This window comes from Alligator mississippiensis, chromosome 1 (genome assembly GCF_030867095.1).
Source record: "Alligator mississippiensis isolate rAllMis1 chromosome 1, rAllMis1, whole genome shotgun sequence".
NCBI classification, from domain to species: domain Eukaryota; kingdom Metazoa; phylum Chordata; order Crocodylia; family Alligatoridae; genus Alligator; species Alligator mississippiensis.
In genome coordinates this window covers 427,091,533-427,107,473 of record NC_081824.1, presented here as the reverse complement: position 1 = coordinate 427,107,473, position 15,941 = coordinate 427,091,533, and the positions used below count along the sequence as shown (strand labels likewise).

Below are 15,941 nucleotides of genomic sequence, written 5' to 3'. Positions count from 1 at the left end.
CTGTACAAGCAACTATACATATCTGTTTTAGCTGTTGGTATAACTGCCTTGGCATCACTAGGGTCTTGATCTGTCACCTGACAATGTATGGGACACTAAACCTGCATAATGCCCATGTGAAGTCAGATTCAGAACTGGGACCTAAGCTAGTTGTCCATACTGAAGGTCAACTCATAAGTGAATTTCACCTTATAATACAGATTTTTCAAGCTTGTATTCTAATACATGGTTGCAGGCATTTGAGTCCAGTTTCCTGATTGAAATATATGTGCAAAATATATGTGCCTGTGCCTTGTTAAAGACACGGTTCAATTTACATCTTCACTGACTGCCTATCTTGTATGCATACCAGCCCAACCTCTGGCTTCTTTACTTTTCATTCCATCCAGGAAGAGCACGCACCAACTGCTGAAACTTCCTCAGCCTGACGAAGGGTTTTTAAACCCAAACGCTTGCTTCTTAAAAAAAAAATTTCCAACTGTTTAAGTTGGTCTAATAAAGATATCAGATTCACCCAAAGAACCTTGTCTGCCTATGTCCTTAGACCAACACAGCTATAACCTACACCCTTGTTAAAGACATTACACTTGAACACCTGCATTCCTAGATCTCAATACTTATGTGAAGCCATGAAAATTATTAGAAAAAATATTTAAAGGCAGATACAAAGGATTATCATGCAGGTCCCTTTGTTGGCATAGTGAATAATCTTTTTACTTTTTTGTCTATGGTATTTTAAAATGCACTTTTTTTAAACTGATAGTTTTTTGGGGTAGTATTTTGCATAGCTTCACATATATTTTACTTCAGAAATATTTTTAATAAAAATCTAGCTACCATAATGATGAGGTATACAAATATTTCTCAAAATTCCAATAACATATTTTTTTCTGCTCATACAGGAAGTTAATCTTGTTTTCTGTGAAGTCTCATCAAATGCTAATCCCTAATTAAATGTAATAAGGCTATGACCTACATAATTTACAAAGGATTTAAATAGTATGATAATATGGGTACTGTATTTATTTATTTTTACTGTGTGGTTAATTCCCATTCTTCCTTTAAAGTTATAAATTTACACTTCTTCATATGGAATATTCTTCTGTCTGATGTGTAAATTACTCACCCAAAGGCAGGGTACTTTGGGTGAGTTTGCTGCCAATGGGATAGCATAAGTTGGTAGCTTTAATTACTTTTAAGTGTCCCATTGCTCTCTTGACTATTTTCAAAGGCAGAAGAATAGTAGGAAGAAATGAACTGATTTGCAAAAATAAATAAAGTTCTTCCCTACATACAGAAAGTAAACCTTTGCATGTTTCTAGAACCAGACTTTTCAGAAGATTCTTAAAACTTTAGGTTCTCTTTTTTTCCTTTTGTTTTTTAACACTTCTAAATTGCAAAAGGAATAGGAATCTGAAACTAGGAGAGACAGTATTTACATTGTAAAAGGAAAAGGGAAATAGCAGGACATTTAGATTAAATATGTTCTGATCAATATTTTTGGATTAAAGAAGTTTCAGTAGTTCATATCAGCATCCAGACTTTTCACACAAACACTAACTCCAAACTTGTTAAAATTTCCCACCCCCTGCTGATGATATTTTAGGAGAAAGATCATTTGAAATGATATTCCTGAATTTTCTAGAAAAAATTTAAGTGGTAAGAGCAGAATACAAGTTAATGGAGTAGTCTCTCCTCCTCTGCAAATAAAAGCAGAAAGTGATCTAATATGAAAGAATAACGCTAGTTATAAATAAATCCTTGTATATGCATGAACTCCCTTACAGTGTTGAAATTTTGACTTCATACTTTAACATTTTTTATTGTATTTCACAGTCTATAATCTGTTGTGAACTGCAGTTGTTTTACATTACAGTATATTTGTCTGAAACAGTGATGCTTGACCTTCCAGCCCCATGGGCTAGATGAGTGGTGCAGGGCCTTCCTGCAGGCCAGATCCAGAGTGGGGTCTGTGCATGGGGTCTGTCCATGTGTGCGATTGGACATTGATCATGCAGGTGATCCAGTCATGAAGCAAGCCCACACTCTGGATTCCAGAGCCACTGCAGTTAACACTACCTTCCACTGCCAAATTTCCAGACTTTTGGGAAACCCTGCAGGCTGGATGACACAGTCCTGTGAGCTGGATTTGGACCTCAGGCTGGAGGCTGAGCATCAGTGGTCTGAGGCAAAACCATGACACTACTGCAGTTTGAGCAGCTTTTAAAACTCTGTATTCACTGTTGGCTGGCATTTCCTTTTTTTTTTTAAATATACTCTGATGTGTCCTGGTTTTGTAGCTTTAATATAAACTTTTTCTTCCCCCCCCCGCCTCTTCTTTCAGTTGATCTTAAAAAAGGCCCATGTCCAAACGCTGGAAAATCAAATCTTCCGAAGCCATGCCAATCTGGACTTCGTCCTCCTGGCTATTCACGCATGCCAGCAGCTAAGCTGGCAGCATTTGGTTTTGTCAGGAGTTCAAGTGTATCCTCTGTCTCAAGCAACCAGTCAAATGACAGCGTTCAGAGTGATCAAGGCAGAACAACCAACTGTAAGTCATAAAAAAATGCCCTATTTGGGGGATCTTAAAAAGAAATACTCAGAAAGATCCATGAAGGAGTATAGGTGCAAGGGTTAATTTAACCCATATGACATTTATTATAATGTGTTATATTCTCCCAGATGTGGGGATTTAGAATCTGATTTCCTGGTGTGAATATTTTTAATAAGTAATACTAGATGAATAATTATGAGGGGTAAATTGCATGGTTAGGTAACTGATCTCTGCATTGCGGAGAAAATTGCTGTAAAGAATTAATTTAAAGCATTTTGATTTTTGTTTTTATACTTCGGGAAAATTTTTCTTCAAAGGTGAAGTAAACAGACTGTGATGAGAATGTTGATCAGCATATTGCGGTCATGGGAGGAAGCAATTTAGGGGAATGACTGAGTGAAATGAGCAGGATTTTCTTTCTCATTTACTATTTTTCTGCGTGTTGTTTAATGTGTGGCATGGCAAACTTAATTTCAGAAGTTAATCAAATAATGCTAGAGAGATAAAATAGGATCAGAATCGGCAGCTTAGCCACTGTCTCTTCTCCATCCTTGGAAAGATGCCTTGGCTAAAATGTCATCTTAAATCCTATTTTCTGTAGCTAATGTTAATGTTATTAAGTACAAAATAATACACGCCAGACTGTGCACTCTGCATGAAATATACACATGGCCTGGGCTCAAAACACAACCAGGGATTGAGGATTTTTAATACCAGTTTCCCTTTGAAGACTGACTTCAGCCTGAACCGTGTCAATTTCAAAGCAACTATTATCAGTCATGAAGTGGCTCATGTTGAAGATGCCAGATTGTATAAATGCTGGAGGCTTTAGGATGCTGTAGGATCCCAGATCTTTCAGTGCATCTATTAATTTTAAATGAACAACAAGAAATAAAACATGATGATTTCTTCTCTGTGCTTCTTATTTATATAAAGTTATTGAAATGCAGGAGAGAGAAGCATTTAAGGGTTCTGTCCCCAGTAAAGACACTGAATGTATGTTCTAATCCTTGTTTTCTTTTTGGACTGCTTATTGTCTCTTACCTGTCTTATAATGAATGTTCTTTTGTTCTGAAGTTAATGGGTTTTTTTGCCTTTTGGGGGGTTTGATCTTACTTTTATCAAGCGTTATAAACATATGCATGCCCAGTTGTTTATGGCCTTTGTGCAGGGGGAAAAGAGTCTACTATTCCCTCCAATTAAATATAATTTATACATCCTTTCAAGAAACTTTGTGTCTCAGGATCTCAGGTATGAAAATGTGATAAAATTATAGGTAATACTGAGAATGATATAATTCTAAATATTTTTATTTAAAAAATTTAATAAAATGAAAATCTGGGGTCCATTCATTTCAATTCTTAAATTATAGAAGTTGCGCCCAGTAATTTGGAAGTCAGGCAGCTGCATCCATTCCTTTAGTTCGAATTAGGAGGTAATTTGGTCTGCATGTATGGATGGGTTCAGTCTCCAAAATCTGAATTTGTATTTCAGCCATCATGTTTGATACAACCAGTTAATTACATCTTAAAATGTAACCCAGCCTCATATTCGTGCAGGGGTTGGACCTGATGATCTAGGGAGTCAGACCTGATGATCTGTTTAGGTCCCTTCTGACCCTAAGTACTATGATTCTATGATATTCAGGAAAACAAGAACTATGCTGCAAAATTGTTACACAAAAATATATATAATCATTTTGTAGCTGGTTTCCATCATGCCTTACATGGAACACATCACAAGGTGGGCTGCACTGGGGTCTCCAAATGTGTGGTTCCTATCAGCCAACAATTAGCTAATCATCAGCAGAATCAGGATTGTGCCAGGACTTGAACTGGTACATGCTTGACAGCCAAAGATAAACTAATCGTCAACTGGCAGGAACCGCAGAGGGGCTGCCTGGTATGGTCCTTATTCAGGTAATGATCAGTTGATTGCCAGCAGGATCAAGACTTCACTGGGGCTCAAACCCAGTGGAGTCCCTGCCAACCAAAACTTATCTGTTCACTGGTCAGGAGGAACTGCACTGATCCAGTTCCAGCCCTAGTGTGCTCCTGATCCTGCAGATAATCAGCTGATCATTGGTGGGTTCCAGGGACCGCACCAGGACTCCACCAGCCCTGGTGGGTCACTAGAGCCAGATGGCAATATGCTGATTGTCAGGGGTGCAGGGAAAGCCTGGGATTGTGATCCTGGGCTCCCCCTGCTCTAGCAAACTGGGAGTGATTAAGATCTGATTTCCATCCCAAAATCACATTTGCTACCACAAATCTTGTTGGGATTGGGGTCGGATCCCATAACACCTTTAAATGAATGTCTGTCAGCAACCTTAGTCTCTAGGGGTGCCTGTGGATGTGCGGGGATGCTGCCTCAATGTACTGTAATTACGATATGTCAGAGCAGACTGGATTAACAGAGTCTGCTGGAGCATGCTAATTGGCACATTCCAGTAGCCTCTGCATCTCATGCATTCAGTGTCCCCATATTGCAAATGGTGGCAGGGCTGGTTTAACTAAAGCTTATCAAATGAGCTTTAGTTAAAGTGCCCTTGCTGCCATTTTGAAGTGCGGGATGCTGAATACACAAGATGCCGTGGGCGCTTCAGAGTGGCTTTTGGAGCCACTCTATTTAAATCATCCTCCCCCTCCCTCCCTGCCCCACACCTCTGGAGCATGTGTAAAGACACTCTAGACTACTAGACTACCATGAACAAAAGTAGATGCATTAATGTGTTTTCATGGTATAAAGTAAGTAGGGCAGGTTTGCACTTGGAGGCCTTACAGAATATTAATGCATCTGCTTTTGTCCCTCTTAGCTGTAAGGCTAAGTCACAGAACTGCTGAACAAATAGAAGAGTCACTGACTTCTGTTCATTTTTTGTTATTTGGAAACTTAGCTTGTGTGGAAAAGGATCACACTTTGGCACTTGAATGCCTAAGTACCAACTAGCAGTAATAGGTGGAACAGATTCGGGCCCTGTGTCTGCACACGAACTGTATAACTAGTGCATTTCTGACTTAGAGGGAAAAATTGTTTTGTCTTTTGATTCTATGCAATTAATGAGTAAAACTCCTCATCCCAACCTGTCATCTTGGTGAAGTAGATTTCTTCCTAATATATTATGAAACAATTTGCTTTCTTATTATAAACAATTCTAAGAAAGCTAATTTATTAAAACAGGGACGTCAAACTTGCTGCTCCTTGTGGGCCAGATCCGAATGTAGCAGTAGTGGCACAGTGAACAGGAATGGCAGCTAGGGAGCGAATGTATGTAGCCATCTCATGCCCCCTGCTGCTGACACACATCCTCAGTGGGGCTCCATACCCTAGATTTCTGTGATGAGCCCCAACCCATGTTCCTGCCCACTCTGGGAGCCCCATAGGTCAGAAGACATGGCTTTGAAGGCTGGATTTGCCATGTTTGACACTCGTGTATTAAAGTAAAATTCATCCAACTCCTCATGTTCCTACTTTACAGACCAAAGGAGGTTGACCCAGTTCTATTGACTTCTCTTCTCTTCTGTTTCAGCTAGGTTCATATTCTGCATGGATCACCACGGTGACTGACCATCAAACAAGTGTAACAAAAGAAACTTTCTTTAGAAATTTCTAAAGAATCTCAACATTGACAAATGACTTCTTTCCATTGCTGCCTAATGGAAGAATGGTTTTATTTAAAGTAAAAAAAAAAAAAAAATTAAAAAATTCTTTATCAACTAAAATGGCGTATACAATGGAACTAAATCAGACTCATTTGCCAAGCAGTAGGCAGGGCACATTTCAGATATTACTTTCCTGCCTCAGTGGGGAAGAAAGTGGTAAATGATATATCCTGATGAATCTTTAAAGATGTAAGATAATATGGTTTCCTATTTAAGTATTTCAACTGTGCATCAGGAAGACAGAATATGATCTAAAGTGAGAATATATCTGAATATTATTTAAAGTCTGAATTGAGAGGCATGCTAGTATTGATCAGTTGTCTATCTAAATAAAACCAAAGGTTTGTCTTGTGAACAAAAGGAAAGCATCTCCAAATAAGATACTTATAATTGGGCGAGAACATAAGCATAGGGGGAAGATATTTTGTGCAAAAGAATGGTAGTTGTTCTAGCTGATCTTTCCACTAAGCCTGTCTCTCTATCTCTGTCTCTTTTTTGGATGTTCTCTGCTAATAGCTTTTGTCATGATGTATGATTTTTTATGCTTCTTTTCCAAAGTGCCAACTCTTGTTTGGTTTTGGAAAATAATATGGAGTGACTAAATACCCACTATAGTTGGATCCAGTCCAAGGCCATGGGGGCTTTGGCAGTGTTTGGTGGCAGGCACTTTGCCTGTGCCATGGCAGGGAAAAGCGGTAGCAGTCCTGAGCTGGGTCATTCCAACTCACAGCCAAATATGGCTTAATAGAGATTCATTTTTTTCTAACTTAGGGAGAAAAGTAGTGTTCTTTTTTAGAAGTTTTTAATGGTGATGTGGTAAGGCAGCTTTGGCATTAGCCAGAATCGTCACTTGTTCTTGGTTTTTAACAAGGCAGTGAGCATATCCTAGTTTCCTTGGTAGATACTGGAAAGAGGCTTGCCACTGTTCAGCTAAGGCCAGCAAATGTTTTTAATGAAGGCAAGACACTTATTAAGAAGTGATCAGTAAGTGGGAAGTTTGATGAGCTGATGACATCATTCTGGCATGCACCATTGGTCAGTTCATAGTTCTCTTTGCCATGTCAACCACAGACACTCCCTCTTTAAATATGTATTACATTCTAGTATCCTTACTTCTCTTTTCCCTTGTCAGTGCAAATCGAACCTTTTTAATTATGTCTTTGCTTACCTATTATTTGCATTTTATTACAGATGTGTACTTGGTTTAAGGTGCTGTTAGCTGCTAAAGTAGGGGTGAGCAGTTATTTCAGCTGGGGGCCACTTAATGAGTTAGGGTGAGCTGTTGAAGGACACATACGTAAAATTAATGGGGAAAATATTTTAACAATTTATGGATAAAAAAACAAATCATATACTAAAAATCAAATATATACTATAAAATATTTTAATTTTATTAAAAATATATTTTTTGTCCTTGTTGTGTTTTTTTGAGTAGTGTATATAGAAACGATGGCATAATAGCTCAAAATAGTCTTACCCTTATATATTAAAGATTAGGTTAAAGAAAAGTGAAGAAACTCACTCAATGGGAAGAATGATGACCTCATTTCCACCTCAGGCTCTGGACATTTGGGGCGGCCTTCTTCTGAGTGCCCTTGGCACTGCCACGGGCTCCTGAACTGCAGGCAGGCAGGGTGCTGCCAGCTGAGCCCAAGCAGGGGGTCCAGGGCCTGAATGTGGCTTGCCCAGGACCTGCCACTCAAAGCTGAGTGGGTGAGGCTGCTTCCACCCAGCAGTCTCCCATGGCGTCAGCAGAGGCAAGAGCTAGAGCCTCTGGGGCTTGAGCACAGCTCACCCAGGATCTGCCATGTGGTGGGTAGGCAAGTCTGCTTCCTCCAAGCATCCCTTGCAGTGCAAGCAGAGGCCAGACCTGGAGCTGCTGCCTGCCTGCAGGCTGGATAGAATGAATTGGTGGACCAGATACAGCCTGTGAACCATATTTTACCTACCCCTGTGTTAGAGCTATTAGGTCAGGGGCGGGAAAAATATGGCCTGCAGGCTGAATCCGGCCCACCAGGCCATTCTATTTGGCCCACAGGGCCCCTAAAAATTTAGAAAACTAATATTTATCTGCTCCTGGCTGCCTGTGAAAGGTGACAGGAGCCAGGGGCAGTAGGACCCAAGAGGAGCCAGCAGCAGCCACCCAGCCCCACCCCACCCCACCCCACCCCCCAGCCATTTCCCTGCTTCCCTGCCCCCACACTGCTCCAGCACCATGTGGCTCCCAGCTGCACCAGACCAGGGAGCATGGGGCCCATGCCGGTATCTGGGGTGTGTGTGTAGAGGGAGTCCTACATGCACACCCCACCATACACATGCACCCGCACCCTCCCACACTGCCATACATGCAGACCTCCCATACCCCTCACACACATCCCCCCACAAACTCCATACCCACCCACACCCCACATATCCACACACCCACATACTCTCTCACCCCCCCCGCCCCCACACCTATCCACACCACATACCGACACACCCAAAGCCCCCCCACAAACCTATCACCCCACACAATATACAAGAGTAAGACTTCATTTTACCTTTATGTACACTACACAAACATATATAAATCAGGACAAAAATATGTTTTGAAATCAAATTAATGAATGATGTAGATGTTCACTTTTTAGAATATAATTTGGCAAAACCCCTTGCTGAAAGGAATACTTCTGGGGGCAAGGGGAGGGGCTTCTGGTGGCAAAGGTCAGGGTTTAGGAGGTGGGACTTCCAGTCATAAGATGGCAACCAGGGGGTGGGGCACTTGTCAAGGGTCAGGGCTATGCATGCAGCCCTTGACAGCTTGGCAAAACTCAGTAAGCGGCCCTCCAGGCAAAATGCCCCTGTATTAGGTCATGGCAGGCTGTGTTAGCTGGATACATCTTCATTCCCAACAGTTAACAATCTCTTTATGTCAATGGTTAAGATGATGTGTGCTTGCTAATTCTATCTTAACAGGTTTGCATACAAGTGTCTGTTCTTTCTTTCTGGAGACAATCCAACAAGCTGTTCAATGACTGATAATTTGCTACAAGGCCTTTTTTGTGCAGGGTACCAATGTATTCTCTTATCTCTTCTATCCAAAGTGCCACTGAGGCTGCCATAGGGGATGGTCTGAGAGCTTGGGTTTTATTGCCATCAGTAGCCAATAAAATTATTTCAATGTAGCTGATAGAGCTCGGGGGGGACTGCCCAGGTTTTACCAGCGGAGGATCGGGCATAATGGAAATCTGCTCCCACTATGTCCATGCCCAATTTGCGCTATGAACCTAGGAGTAAGTGGCACCACAGGTGTTTAGAGCTGGTTGAGGTACCTCCGCTGGCAGGTAGCTTCCTTGCATAATAAAATTCTGTACTGGCTCTTTTTGTCCATTTGCAATCTGCTTTTTGTTGCAAGTAATGAAAAGTGAACTAGGCATGATGGCGAATCTGGCTCTGTAACTCTGTTTAACCAGGTGTGGATAGAACTGAATAGAGATTCACCTTTCCCAGAGGCAGGCTGTGACTGAGGCGTGGATGGGGACTAGCTATCTGAAATGCATTCGGGTAAGACTGATTGGAAGCTGGGACAGATGCAGCAGGTTTTCTTGTTCTACTGTAAGGATATTGATCTGATATCCAATGGTCCCTGCCATCTTGAATAGTGGAGCTTGGCACTGAAGGTAGATTAGGAAAAATGAGCAGATATCAAGCTCTGATTAGAAGGTTTGAATATAAATGGTTGAATTGTTAAATACAAGTTCCCTGTCCCTACAGCTGATGTGTTGGGATAAACAACCAAAAGAATGCATCCAGAGATACAAGAGTTTTATATTTATGTCAGTGCTCCTGCTCGGACCAAAGCCAGAGGATCCTGGCTAGAGGTTCTTGCCCTTCCACTCAGGGTCAGACTGATCACCATATTTGGGATCAGATTGGTACAGGGTATGGGGGGGTTTTGCTTTCCTCTGTAGCAGGGGATGTGGCCCTCTACTTCAGATCTCTTGAGAGTATATTAATAACCGTTTATAGAAGGCAGACATTGGCTGACGTGGCTCCCCTGTTGTGTCAGGTTTGACTGCAGTTTTATGAAGAGTTTAGATTATGGTTTGTATAGGCTGGTTTGGATAGGGATTGATTCCGTGTCAGGCAGGGGCTTGGACTAGATGACCTCTGAGGGTGCCTTCTAGCCCTACTTCTTTATGAATCTATTATATTTTAGGGGAAAGGCTATTTTTTGTTACTCAGTTGTTCTGTGGTATCCTGCTGAATGCCTGCCCGTACCTTCTAAGGAGGTTGCAATCTTCCTTGCCAGATACAGACTTCCCACCCTAGGATTGTCCAACTAAAGGAGAAGTAGGCAGCTATCATCAGAGGCTTTTGATGGAACAGAAAATGGTTGCCTTCTTAGGTCTTGGTACACTGTAGTGAGATTCCTATGAGCAGACTCATTAAATCAGTGGGTCTTCTTGCAATTACAGAATTTTGTCTGTCAGAGATGCTTTCAGCATCAGGATCCATATTAGCATTTCACACACAAGACCCATTGCCCTTCTGCTACCTAGTCTGCAAGGGTTTTAAATTCATTTCTGGATACAAAGCAAGATGTTCTTCATCTGTGAGGCCTGCAAGGGCTTGAGTACTGAATGAAGGCAGGGTAGATCAGTCCTGCATGTCTTTGAGACCTCTCTTTGTTTTCAGTCTGCTCTGAATGAACAAACAAAGACACTAAAATAATTTAGAATACTCAACCTGACACCCAACACTTTTAGGCTAAGTTGCTAAGTACAGACAGTCAAAAAGCCTGAGGCTGAATCAATTCAGTCTGCAGGTTAGTCTAAACTACAGACATTAAATTGAGAAATATCTGGACAGATATTCACTTTTGACTCAGGAAATGCAGCCGCATACGTGCAGTGGTTCCGGCCAGAGCCTGGGAGTGCTAAATCACAGCTCTCTGACACATAGCCAGTATGGACTATGTTCACTTCCTTTTCTCGCTGCCCCAAAGGTGTATGGGATTTACAGTCTAGAATTATAGCAGCAGGACTCTGCAGGGTTGCTTATCACTTCCTCTTCCTCCTTCCAGGTGCCTCTGGGATTTGTAGTTCACATGCAGCCAGCAGTAAGTTTTTAGCAGAGCAGAGCAGGGCAGCTTTGAACTCGGGGGAAGGGAAGCTTAACTCCCCTCCCTGGCCCCAGACCCCAACTAAAGTTTACCTGGGGAAGTCCCTGCCTCCCCACAACCCTTTTCTGCTGGAGCAGATAGAAGGGGCGATGCATAGGTGGTGCACGCAGGTGCATATGCAGCCCCTGAACATGGCAGTACACCCCTACAAAAAGGTGCTGCTGACACTGTCAGTGGCACCTGTGGGCAGTTGCTGCTTGCCACCCTGCAGTCCACATGGCGGCATCTGTGGGCACTCGCCCCCCCTGCCGCCAGCACCACTGGCGGCGTCTGCGAGAGCTCCCCGGTCACTGCTGCCATACTCCCACCACCATGCTCCTGCCGCTGCCAGCACAGATGTGCTCCCGGAGCTGCCGAGGGCATGCACCATTCATGGCAGACAGCCCAGCCCAGGGCTGGAAAGCATGCCGGGATGCTGGGAGACCATAATTTATCTTGTACCAGGAAGGGGTCTGGTACAGAAGTTTCATCAACCGGTTTGACCCAAAGCAGTTAAGTCTGATACTGCATCCAACCAGGTTTATCTTAAACCAGTTTTGGCCATTTTGAAACTGATTTATGTGCACTGAACTTCTGTTACAGGTTTAAACCAGTTTCTAATGACTTACACTGGTTTATGTGTAACTTCTGTCCCTAGCTTTATTTCTATAATCTGGTAAAGCTGTTTGGTGAAATCACTGATGCATTCCTTCCTTCATCCCGGTGGGTGGTGAAGTGGCTAGAGGGTCTCACCCAGAGAGTCATAGTGGATGGGTCAGTATTGACCTGGAAGGGTGTGGGCAGTGGAGTCCCGCAGGGCTCGGTCCTTGGACCGATACTCTTCCATATCTTCATCAGCGACTTGGACGAGGGAGTGAAGTGTACTCTGTCCAAGTTTGCGGATGACACAAAGCTATGGGGAGAAGTGGACACGCTGGAGGGCAGGGAACAACTACAAGCAGACCTGGACAGGTTGGACATATGGGCAGAAAACAACAGAATGCAACTCAACAAGGAGAAATGCAAAGTGCTGCACCTAGGGAGGAAAAATGTCCAGCATACCTACTGCCTAGGAAATGACCTGCTGGGTTGCATGGAAGTGGAAAGGGATCTTGGAGTCCTAGTGGACTCCAAGATGAACATGAGTCGTCAGTGTGACGAAGCCATCGGAAAAGCTAATGGCACTTTATCGTGCATCAGCAGATGCATAACGAACAGATCCAAGGAGGTGATACTTCCCCTCTATCCAGCACTGGTCAGACTGCAGTTGGAATACTGCGTGCAGTTTTGGGCACCGCACTTCAAGAGGAATGGGGATAACCTGGAGAGGGTCCAGAGAAGGGCCACACGTATGGTTAAGGGCTTGCAGGCCAAGCCCTATGAGGAGAGACTGGGGCACCTGGACCTCTTCAGCCTCCGCAAGAGAAGGTTGAGAGGCGACCTTGTGGCTGCCTATAAGTTCATCACGGGGGCACAGAAGGGAATTGGTGAGTTTTTATTCACCAAGGCGCCCCCGGGGGTTACAAGTAATAATGGCCATAAGCTAGCAGAGAGCAGATTTAGACTGGACATTAGGAAGAACTTCTTCACAGTTGGAGTGGCCAAAGTCTGGAATGGGCTCCCAAGGGAGGTGGTGCTCTCCCCTACCCTTGGGGTCTTTAAGAGGAGGTTAGATAAGCATCTAGCTGGGGTCATCTGAACCCAGCACTCTTTCCTGCCTATGCAGGGGGTCAGACTCGATGATCTATTGAGGTCCCTTCCAACCCTAGCATCTATGAATCTATAACTGGGTTTGTTGGCCTTCCAGGAATGGTGTAAGATCAGACTGTGCTTACTTTATTTAAGGAGTTGCATTGTTAAGGGAGGGCAAGCAGTTGTTTTAGGGCTGTTTTTTCTTAAATCATGGTGTCAGTCTGGGTTATTGCTGTTGTACTGCATACTGTATAATTCCTCCATTTTTCTCCCCTTTTCAACTTGAGGGGCTAAAATACCAAATAAGCTGAAGTAAGAATATTGTTTTTATTTATGAGGAAACAGAAAATGTGGCATATTTATCTGTCTTTCAATACATGGTGCAAATTTGGCTCAGACATTAAAACTTACTACAATATCCTAATTTACTACAATATCCCACATTTTATTTAGTGTGAAAAAATTGAGTCAGTGCATGAAATTCCTGTATTAAAAAGTAGCATTTGCTTGGAGGCAGTGGGCACTAAATATCAATAATACTATCCTTTAGTTTGCAGTAAAAATATTTAAGTTTATTATAGTGAAAATTATATTTTACTACTTGTTTTCACCTAATAATTGCAATATTAAATATTTTTGGCAATTTGTGTTTAACTATAATTAATTGTACAATGAATTGCAAAACCTAAATCTTTCTCATGGGTACTTGTGAAAAAGAAAGGGGGGAAATCTTTCCTTTTTGTGGTAGTAGCAGAATGTTTTAAAAGAAGCTATTATTTTTCATAAACATTATTAAAAAACAATTGATAGTAAATTCTAGGTATATACAGTAGAACTTTGCAAACTTACAGTTAGGGATTTGTGACACTTAGGGATTTATGACACATTACACTGTGAGCTACTCAAATATTGATTGGTGTTAGTGCTAGCTCAAGTCTGCAGCAGTTGCATGTTCAGGGCAGCAGGGGCCTGGGGGCCTGAAAGGTAAGAATCCCTTCTGTCTCCACGGGACCCTCCCTCCCCCTTGGAGTTCCCCCTGCTTACTTGTGGCCACTGCCCAGCTGCTGCTCTTCTCCTAGCTTGCCTGGCCCAGAGAGCAGCAGCAGTGGCATGGCAGGAAAGTTAACTCTTCCCTGCCTGTTCCCTTGGGACAGACAATGAAGGCAGTCACAAGTAACAAGGGGTGGGGTGGAGGGGCAGTGAGTGGGGACTGGGGTGCTGAGGAGGTGGGGGCAGTAGGCCCACTCCAGGCCAGCAGGAGAGGGGGTAGGCGGGGTGTTTATACTAACAGCCTAAAGTGGCTACGTGTTAGTGTAACATGACCTTGGTAACATGGATCAGAGATAAACATAGGCTGGAGTGGTGTAACGTTTAAGCCACATAAAGAGTGCTTAAAACTAGTATCAGGTGTTAATGGGCGAAGAGCTCCAGGTGCCACCTGAAATAAATGTGTAACAAGGCCTTTACTTGGAAAACTATTTTTTCTATATTCATTATACTAGACAGCAGCAGACAGTTTCAAAGAAAAACTTAACACCGTACGGGACGCAAGACCTTTTCTGCCTCAGGCAGGCGGTTGGACTCAATGACCTCTTCAGATCCTTTCCAGCCCTACCTCTCTATGACTTCTATGATACTTATAGAAGAGGAAGAAATGATTCTCTAGGAGATTGATTAAAAAAAAGCAAGCTGTTGCTCTGATTTTGCCCTCAGAGTCATAAAGAGATGAATTAGTAGGCAGGAGGGCAGGTAAAATAGTCAGAGGTCCACGTTTTACTCTTTAATCAAGTATTTCTGCAATTTACCATAGTGTCCCACAATTTATCACCTCTGATTGTATGATACAGTGTGTAAAGAAAGAAAGAAAGAAAGACTTTGACTTTTAAGAGACCTTTATTCCCCGGAGGGTGATAACTCGGAGCCAGTAAAGAGCATGTACAAGGACGCCCGAAGCTCTGGGCCTCGTGGACAAGGCCTGGGCTCGTGGCCTGCAAGGCCTGCCCGTACACTCTAGACAAAAAAAAAAACAACCAACACAACGAAACATAAGGACTATTTACAGTATTTACAGTTCTGCCAGCAGGGACACCCATGGAGGCCTCCGGGGTCGACCCGCACGAGCAAAAGTCCAGGGCCTCGGCCCGCTTGACGCGTCTCTGCGGCTTGAGCAGCCGATGGCATCACAGAACGAGGATCAGGCGTCCCGCCTCGACCCGGCACAGCACCCCCTCGAGGGCCCAGCGCTCCTCAAAGGCGGGCACCGTCCGCCGGAGGACAGCGTGCTCAAACTCGAGCGAGAGGCGGGCCCGCACCAGCAGGCGGAAGAGCTGCAGGGCGTCGACCATCCCGGTGCCGCTGAGCTGGTTTCGCCGGCTCTTCAGGGTGGCCATCTTGGCCTGGCCCAGCAGGAAGTTGGCCAGGCTGACCGTGGCCCGCTCGGCCGCCCGGTACGGAAAGGAGTGGACGTAAGCGTCTTCGGAGAGGTCTCGGCCCAGTACCCGAAGCAGTGCGCCCAGGGCGGCAAAGAGAGGCTGCAGCCGGGGGCAGTCGAGGAAGGCGTGGAAAATGTCCTCGTCCAGCACCCCCGGGCAGAAGGGGCAGGCCGCCGAGGCCGCTGGGTCCAAGTGACGCACAAAGGTGCCGGTGGCCAGGATGCCGTGCACGAGCCGCCACTGCAGGTCGCCGGTCTTCTTGGCGATGGGCGCCTTATACAGCGTGCGCCACGCCGGGGTCCCGGGCCGCGCCAGGCGCCGCCGCCACGCGGTGTCAGGGCGGCCGGCGAGCACCTGGGCGTGCCGGGTGCGCACCACCCACATGTAGAGGCCCTTGCGGGGCAGGGTGCCAAAAGGGCAGCCCGTATTGCTGCTGGGGGGCACCGGGAGCCTGAGCA

The 15,941-nt window shown here is 44.1% G+C and overlaps 1 protein-coding gene across 4 annotated transcripts in view; it reads left to right on the top strand.

The window, feature by feature from the left end:
• Nucleotides 1-15,941, top strand: part of MTUS2 (microtubule associated scaffold protein 2) — a 575,297-nt gene that overhangs the window by 248,275 nt on the left and 311,081 nt on the right. For all 4 annotated transcript variants that reach the window (XM_019497359.2, XM_019497357.2, XM_059719702.1 and 1 more), the window contains one exon: nucleotides 2,345-2,551. In XM_019497359.2, the coding sequence (XP_019352904.1) occupies nucleotides 2,345-2,551 (207 nt within the window). The remainder of the gene's footprint in view (nucleotides 1-2,344; nucleotides 2,552-15,941) is intronic.